This window comes from Papaver somniferum, chromosome 3 (assembly GCF_003573695.1).
Source record: "Papaver somniferum cultivar HN1 chromosome 3, ASM357369v1, whole genome shotgun sequence".
Classification (NCBI taxonomy): domain Eukaryota; kingdom Viridiplantae; phylum Streptophyta; class Magnoliopsida; order Ranunculales; family Papaveraceae; genus Papaver; species Papaver somniferum.
This window is the reverse complement of record NC_039360.1, coordinates 170917249-170926416: the sequence shown is the minus strand read 5'-3', so window position 1 is coordinate 170926416 and position 9168 is coordinate 170917249. Positions and strand designations below refer to the sequence as shown.

Sequence of the window (9168 nt, the reverse complement as noted above, 5' to 3'; positions counted from 1 at the left end):
TCATTTAAGTCAATTTGAACTAGTTATGGTGAAGAAGAACAAGGATAATATGATATACTCATATGGTTAACCTTTTTGGATTACTATGTTGAACCAACATACACGTACACGTTTGGGCATGGTTTTCGCAAACCCAGTAAACGTTTACCCAAATGTGTGTGATAAGCTAAGTTTTTAATCTAACGATTGAGAAATATTAGCTTGAATCTAAATCAAGTTTTCATCTAACGGTGAATAAGAATTGCTTTGTAACTAAGGCAAAACCCTGATTGGAAGGCTATATAAAGGAGACATCTAGCTTTGAGCAAAACTAATCCCCACATGTCTGTGTGATACTAGTGCGCTCGCTAGAGTCGATTCTCCTTTAACCTTTGGTTTTCTTGTCTAAAACCAGGTTAACGACTTAAAGACTTCATTGGGATTGTGAAGCCAGACCGATACTACTTTTATCGTAGTTGTATGATATGATCTTGCATCTTCTATCGTACGAGTACAATCGATTGATTGGCTTGAGATCGTGAGAGTTCTCCGATAGGCAAGATAAAGAAGTCACAAACATCTTCGTCTCACTATTTGTGATTCCTCGACAAACCGCCTGTGTAGTCAGGAAAGATTGTAGAGAGGTGATTGATTAATCTAGGCTGTTCTTCGGGAATATAAGACCGGATTATCAATTGGTTCCTGTTCACCTTGATTTTATATCTTAAGACGGAACAAAACCTAGGGTTTATCTGTGGGAGACAGATTTATCCTTTGATAGACTTTTCAGTGTGAGACAGATCAGTTTATTATCAAGTATGTGATTTTGGGTTGAAGCAACTCTTGGTTGTGGGTGAGATCAGCTAAGGGAATCAAGTGCGCAGTTTCCTGTTGGGATCAGAGGCATAGGAGTACAATTGTACCTTGGGAGACTGATTGGGGTTCAACTATAGTCCAGTCCGAAGTTAGCTTGGAGTAGGATAGTGTGTGTAGCGGCTTAATACATTGTGTATTCAATCTGGACTAGGTTCCGGGGTTTTTCTGCATTTGCGGTTTCCTCGTTAACAAAATTTCTGGTGTCTGTGTTATTTCTTTTCCGCATTATATTTTATATAATTGAAATAATACAAGTTGTGCGTTCATGATCATCAATTGGAAATCCAACCTTTTGTTGTTGATTGATATTGATTGATCCTTGGACATTGGTCTTTGGAACCGTCCAAGTATTCCTTGTGTTTGATTAGGACTCGCTGATTTCTATTAGCTTGAGTAATATCAAAAACAAGAGAGAGATATTAACTCCTTGGGATACTTTTATCTAGATTGTGTCTGACTGTCTAGTTGATTCTCTAGCAAAGTGTTTCGGAGTTAGTCCATACAGATTGCTAAGCGAAATATTGGGTGGTGTTGTTAGACACCCACTTTTTCACAATCAATTCTAAAAAAACAAGAAAAAACAAAAAAACAAGAAAAATAATAATAATAATAAGTAGCCGGAAAGTGTAGCATAGGTGAGCCATTTGGCACACTAAAATCTGGAATAATCGATAAATAAATCAGTTTTATCGGTTCAACTAATACAGGTTTTGTGATTAGGATGGAGGACCATATGACAGGACTTCGCTGATATAGGTTTATCGCTTCAATTAATCAGTTTTATCGGTTCAACTAATACAGGATATGTGCTATGAAGTTCAACATTAATGTCTGGAATAACTTCAAAAAAAATAACTCCAATATGACTTGATGTGTGAATGTATTAAGCTATTACCGATGTAGGAAACCCGAAACCCGTACCAAGTGTGAATTAACTTCAAAAATATACTTCTCTTTGGTATTTGTTGGGGCTTGAAGCAATAAGTTAACAAATTCGTCTTGCCTTCACATGATATATTTTGCCTATGAAAGTTCCACGCCAGTATTTTTCTCCAAAGTTTTGCTAGAGTTTAAATTTTCTAAAGTTGCATTTCGGCATTACATGTTGCAGGCAGATAATTAAGAGAAAATATGCTCCCACATAAAACCTAGAAGCACCATCGGATTCTTTCTTGGATTTATTTTTAGACTGCAGTCCCTGGGGCTTGATTTCCAAGTGTTGAATGTCATTGTTGTGTGCCCATAAGTACTGGGTCTGGGTACGTCTGTCCGTCAGATGACTGTATTTTAAGGAAAAGAGAGTGCTGAAGTAAATGCAAGTTTTTCCATGTCGTAATTTCAATCTCTCTTACGTCAGAGTAAGGGATTTTCACCGAGTTGAGTTTAATGATCGTAAGAGCAGTTCCTATGGACTCAACAAAACAAAGATCTTTTGATTTTTATCCCACTATGGACTCAACAACACATGAAAAATGGATGTTCAAACCAACAAATTTGTTGGTTTGTTGAGTGAGATGGACATATAGTGCGCGCGTGATGTAAGACCGGGCGATCTTGGCACCAATGCTGGCGCGTGACCCAAAAACGATGGCGTTTGTCTTTCCAACGCCCATTCTTACTTCAAACGCCAGCGTTTTTTCTATACTCGCCGCGTTTTTCATAAAAGCGCCAACGTCTCCTTCTATCCAATGGTTGTTGCTCCTTTTTGTTTCCCTATAAATTCAGTTCATCTCCAGACTTAAAAATCACACCTTCTTCATCACTATCTCAAAATTACACAATTTCATACCATCTCTATTTTTTTTTTCAAACAAAACTATTCATATCAACTCAATCTACCAGAAAAAATCTCATCTCTATAAATTTCATTTCTAACAAATATGGCATCCTCACAACAATGGCCACAACAACAATCACAACAATGATCACACCAACAAACACCACAACAAATACCACAACAAACACAACAATCACAACCAAGAAACACAACAAAATACACCACAATCACAACCAAGAAACACAAGAATTCGTGGTGTCAAGTATACAATGGATGAAGACGAGTCACTTTGCAGAAATTATGTATTACATAGATTAGATGAAATCAATGGTATTTATCAAGAAAAAAAAACTTTTTATGATAAGATTTTACAAAAAATTTGTGAAGAAATCGGTAACACCAATAGACGTGATGTTGATGGGTTGTGTCATCGTTTTCACGCAATTTCAGCAGCCATTAGTGAATATGTAGCTTTGATCACTCAAATGTGGCATAACAGAAGAAGTGGTGAAGACGAAACGGATGTGGAACGAATATGTCGGGAAGAGTGGCAAAGATCTCACAAATCGAGCTTCCAACATGAAACTTGTTCATCATTTTGGCGGTGCTTAACAAGTCTAAATGAGTAGGTTGTCTTAAAAAGGTTGGACCAAAATGCTCGACTATTGTTTCGCAAAACAATTTGAGATACCTAAAGGCGGTTGTTTTCCCAATACGGATGTAATCATCCGTGGAATCCGCTGGTACCCCGTAACATAGTATACGAAGGGCTGCAATGACCTTTTTTCGGGACTAAAGCATCGTACATGTCATGCATCATACTGATAATTAAATAAATTTTGTACCTGACAAATCTCGGCAATAATCCTTTGCGTCAAGTTGCGGCCCATGTGGAATCGTCACTGAAAATCCTCATCGGAATAAATACAATCATGATTAAAATAATCATGCATCATCTTTTCGTGGTAATAATGTCGATCTCGCTACGTCCATCTTCTATTCGCAACTTCATACGCCTCTAAAGGCTTTGGTATGATCCCAGATTGTAATTGCAACATAAAATTTCGCTTTCTTCTATCTTGATTTGCTTCGTCATCCATTTGACGCAAAAACTCCATACACATTTCTTCTTCTTCATACAACTTTTCATCCATCTCCATATCTTCCTCAGAAGAATCAAAATCAAAATTCATGGTTGAAAATTGAAAGAAATTGAAATTAAGAAAAGATTGATCGGACGAAAGATTGTTGTGAATTTGTGAGATCAAACTCGAGCTGTATTTATGGAGATAGAAACTAGTCGTTCCGGTGACCGTTTGAAAGTAGCCGTTGGCGGTCTTGATCCAAACGCCAGTGGCTCTGCTGCGGCCGCTCACGTTTCTGCCAGGAGCGCCAGGGCTGGAACTACGAGCGCCAGCGTTTGAACGACGTGCGCCAGCGCTGGAACTTTGTCCGGGCGCTTAACGGTCAACCACCCATTTCTTTTCCATGGTGCAAAATCCTATTTGGCCATTCACCTGGCTCAAAAAAAAAGTTTCATTTGAACATTGCCATAGGAATTGCCGTAAGATTACATAAATGTTTGTTTTAGGTGAAGATGTACATCGTCATTGATGGGTTGGTTTCGTTTCGTTTCCCGTGACGCATGAAACTCAACCTCATTCGACTGTGTGTGTTGTTTATAGGTTTGTTTCTTTTATTGAGGAAAAAGAAAGATATATCTTTGCCACCATCTCACCTAACATGGTTTGTTGATATGGATAATGGAACGGACCACATCAAATTATAAAGATTTACCTACTTCTTATATTCAAAAACAAATTATTCACTCCCAACTACTCCTACTACTTGACGTTTTACTCTTGCACGAAAATGGTAATGCAGATGGTAAAATTGTGTTATTTTCGTCAATAAAAACATGAAATGATCGATACGACTCTTTCTACTTCAACACCAAAAGAAGAAAAAAAATAAAGATATACATATCTCCCTTCTTCTCTCGTTTCATAACATGTCATTCATCGCTGCACCCAATCTTCACTCTTCATACTCAAACATGGCACTAGAAAGCTCTAAAGTTAAGTTCGGAATTCTCGGTTGTGCCGAGATCGGGAGAAAATTAGCCAGAGCAATTACGCTAGCACCTAACTCGGATCTTTGTGCTGTAGCTAGTCGTTCGGTCGAAAAGGCCAAGAACTATGCTATAACAAATGGGTTTCCATCAACTTCAAAGGTTTATGGAAGTTATGAACAGCTGCTTGATGACCCAGATATTGATGCTGTTTATGTACCACTTCCTACTAGTTTACACCTAGAGTGGGCTGTGAAAGTTGCTGAGAAGAAGAAACATTTGTTGTTGGAAAAACCAGTTGCTTTGAATGTGAATGAGTTTGATGTTATTTTCAAAGCTTGTGAAGATAATGGTGTTCAGTTCATGGATGGTACTATGTGGATGCACAATCCAAGGACTTTGAAAATGAGAGAGTTTCTGGATGATTCTGAAAAGTTTGGTGAACTGAGATCTGTAAGTATTTTACTACCCTCAAAGATTTTAACTCCAGACTGATCCTGAATATACTAGTAGGAGGCTTTAAGAAATGATTTCCAACAATTGCTGGGAACATATATATAACTTCTCTTTATATGTTTGGTTGCAGGTGCACAGCATCTTCACATTTACTGCTGAGGATGATTTTCTCAAGAATGACATTCGAGTGAAGCCGGATCTTGATGCACTTGGAGCACTAGGTGATGTGGGATGGTACTGCATCAGGTCCATCTTGTGGGCGGCCAACTATGAGTTGCCAAAAACAGTTACTGCACTTCGTGGACCCATTTTTAATGATTCAGGAGTAATCCTCGCATGCGGCACATCTTTACAATGGGAAGATGGCAAAGTGGCCACCTTCCAGGCCTCCTTCCTTACTAATCTCACCATGGATGTTACTGCACTAGGAACAAAAGGAACTCTGCGTCTGCACGATTTTGTCATTCCTTTCCAAGAAACCTCTGCTTCCTTTACAGTTGCCTCAAAGTCAGGCTTTGAAGAACTTGTGACAGGATGGGTGCCAGTGCCCAGTGAGCACATTGTTCCAACTGATCTCCCACAAGAAACTCGAATGGTTAAGGAGTTCTCCAGCTTGGTCACAAGTATTAAGGAAGCTGGCGCAAAACCAGAAACAAAATGGCCAATAATCAGTAGGAGGACACAATTGGTTCTCGATGCAGTCAAGGCATCGATTGATAAGGGTTTCGAGACAGTCGAGATTTGAGGCTTAGTCTAGGTTATCCTGCTGTTCATTTTAAAGTCTGTGCTTGAATTTCTTAAGTTTTTCTTTATTGGATCATTGGAACCTCAATTTGATGGAACTTTGTCTGAATCTTTTTAAGTAGCTTTGTTTAATCTGGTATGCAGTACATATGTTGTTGAACCCAATAGCAATAATAACACTGACACTTCTGAGTGCATTCTAAAGCACCTACCTAAAAATGCCCATTTTGAGCTACTTTTTTGTTAAATATTTTTCTTTATCTTTTGAAAAGACAAGTTAATTGGATTTGGTTCCCATGCATCGTCCAAATTTTCAAACTCCATATCCTTAGCGACAAAGTAACCTCTGAAGCTCTCTATTATTAGTGGTGGATGATGTCTCTGTATCATCCACTTCCTTATAAATGCACTTAAACTTAGAGAAAAGCAAGTAGATTTTTATATGTACATAAACTTCCAGTTCCAGGTTTTAATGGAAAACAAGAGAGCTTACAAGTTCTTTTTGTTGCTCATTTGTAATCTCACGTTATGTTATTCAGGTAATTTAACAAGTTCTTTTTCGTCTTCGTTTTGGTTCAAAAAATATTCTTGAACCAACTTAATTTTTCCTTTTCTTCTGCCAAATTTCAGGTTCTCTGGTAGGCGGCTACTCTTATAATGTAAGGACAAAGGTTTCCATAACCTCCGCCACTGACCTGAAAACCAATCCAAGTACTGCACCATTCACAACCCCGATAACCAATCCTGCAACGACTTATCCAGTCCCACCAGCTGGAAGCATTCCAGTGGCGATGCCCATTGCCACACCATATACGACACCCTCTGCGAACCCGGTAACATCTAATGCTCCACCTGGTTTGGACTCTTTGGAGCAGATATGGTGTGTGGCTAGAACAGGACTGGTGGAAAGTGCTCTTCAATCTGCACTAGATTATGTGTGTGGGATCCCAGGTGCCGACTGCTCAGCTATCGAACAGAATGGTACTTGCTATTATCCAAATAGCCTACAGCACCATGCCTCGTATGCGTTTAACAACTACTATCATGAGTATCAATCACCATCCAGTTGTGACTTTGGAGGAACTGCAATAATAGTAAACAGAAACCCAAGTAAGATTCAAACTTATTCCATAAATCAATAATACCGAAAATCTAGTGCACGTCTCGTTGAAGGTCTTAAATGTCTATTTTGATGTCACAATCAACAGGTACTGGTTCTTGTGTTTGCCCATCATCTTCATCACTAGCAGCAACAACGCCCTCAAGGTAATAACTTGTTCAGTTGGCATGCCTAGCTAGTAGCTATTTTGTCGAACAAAGTAACAATTTACTAATTAAAAATCTTTGCAGCTCTAGCTCATCTTCATCTGTATTGAATACTGGCAGTCCTGCAACCACTGATGCACCCATTTCCGAGTTTCGACCTTCACCCTATAGCTCCTCAATGTCTGACTCAGCTCTCCTGAAGCCATTGTTTCCTACTATTGTACTCCTTACTTCACTTTTCACCACAAAACTGACGAGGAATATGTAAAAATATTACTGTAGTAATTTTTGACAAGATTTTCAGGCCAAGGAAACCCACCATGAGGTTTTACAAATCCTTTAGATTATGTGCAATCTGTAAAGCAAATCGAGAAATTATGCCTATAGTAAATCGTAAATCCATCTCCATGGCTGGTGCACTCTAGTAATGACACCTACAATGTCAATAAAAATAAAAATGGCAAGTATTAGTATGAACGCACAACGGTTTCTTGGTGCCAACTGCCAAGGCATCGATTCAAACTGATCACGCGCCGCAACAAGTGATTGGGCTATAAACAAAATTGAAAGTACTAGTGACCGGTAAAGAAAAATTTGTGTTCGTAGAGTTCACAGCGGAAAAAACTGTGTTGATTAGCCGTACTTCTAGCGGTAGCCATTACGATTTTCAAAAAAATAAATGATGTTTTTTTTTCCCGGAAAAGAGGCGAACCTCAGATATATTGCAAACGCCGATTTTGGAAATCGGAAACCTTACAACGGATTTTCAAGATCATATTACATTCATCAACTCTATTGTATCTCCACCGATTACATTCATCAACTCTATTGTATCTCCACCGGTCTTAAACGTTCCAATCCTTACAAACATTAGTACCATTTCATAGTTCCCAGAGAGCCAAGTAACATCAACATGCACAATTGGTTTTGGAACAAAATCAATATGAATCACTGAACTAAGCAGTGACTGGATCAGGTCCAACCAGATTTTTCAAGAACATGTACATTCAAGTACCATGAACTAAGGATTTTAAAATACCAGTATTTACAGAAATTAAAGTAACGGGAATCAAAGTAACATGGGTCTTCTGAATAGGTCTTCAATGGTCTGAATCGGAATGAATCGGCTTTGGAGTCTTGGTAGCAGTTGAGGTGATTGACGAACTTGTTAATGATCTTGGTATAGTTACTGTTGTTGCTGTCTTAGTTTCCTTGGTTAGATCTGATCGATGCTCTTGCTGTTGTTGCTGGATTTGGTTTTACACAATAAAGAAACATTATCATCCCTTCAACAGGTCTTCAATTGAATGAAGAAGAACAAACAAAAAATCTAAACCACAAAAACCCAAAACAAAGAAAAAAGGATAAAATTTCTTGTATCTCTTCCAGAATTTAAAACAAGGGCAAAAGTCCTTGAATAAATCAGAAGAAGAAATCAAAGAAAGGAACCTAAACCTAGAAACAGATGTATTTTGAATCTAAAATCTAGGGCTGCACAACGGGTAGGGTGGGTAGGATATGGCCTATTTCGCCACCCTACCCGTTTAATGGCGGGTAAGAAATTTTTTACCCGCCATCCTACCCGCCATTAAACGGGTAAGACCCTACCCGACCCAGTATTTGACGGGTCGGGTAGGATAGGGTAGCGGGTACAATCGTTTTTTTTCCCCTTCTATGTTCTGGTTCCTACTTTCTACTATGTTCTGGACTTTGTGGTTCATAGTTACTACCTTGATTGTGTATACAAAAAGTGTTTCCCAAAAAGCAAAATAGAAAAAGAATAATATTGCAACAGCCTATCTAAATATGTACCCAATGGTACTGCCAATATAACTAGGTAAAAATGAACAGACAAAAACATCCTGCCAGGCACAAATCCATTTGTAGTCTCAAGAAACAAGAGTTCCATTCTTTTCAAAATCGACGATGAATCCCAGCATAATTTCATGTTCTTCACGTAACCTTGTTCTTCGTATAGCAGTATCATCACCAAAAGCTC

General features: G+C 38.5%; 2 protein-coding genes across 2 annotated transcripts; both read left to right on the top strand.

The window, feature by feature from the left end:
• Positions 1–4506: 4506 nt before the first annotated feature.
• LOC113358013 (uncharacterized oxidoreductase At4g09670-like) lies at positions 4507–6110 on the top strand. The gene is made up of 2 exons (XM_026601511.1): positions 4507–5156; positions 5290–6110. Exons 1-2 carry the CDS (start codon positions 4644–4646, stop codon positions 5902–5904), a joined length of 1128 nt encoding a protein of 375 aa, XP_026457296.1. The 5' UTR covers positions 4507–4643; the 3' UTR covers positions 5905–6110.
• Positions 6111–6308: 198 nt separating this feature from the next.
• Positions 6309–7478, top strand: LOC113361890 (PLASMODESMATA CALLOSE-BINDING PROTEIN 3-like). The gene is made up of 4 exons (XM_026604974.1): positions 6309–6442; positions 6534–7013; positions 7112–7169; positions 7254–7478. Exons 1-4 carry the CDS (start codon positions 6346–6348, stop codon positions 7435–7437), a joined length of 819 nt encoding a protein of 272 aa, XP_026460759.1. The 5' UTR covers positions 6309–6345; the 3' UTR covers positions 7438–7478.
• The last annotated feature ends 1690 nt before the right edge of the window (positions 7479–9168 follow it).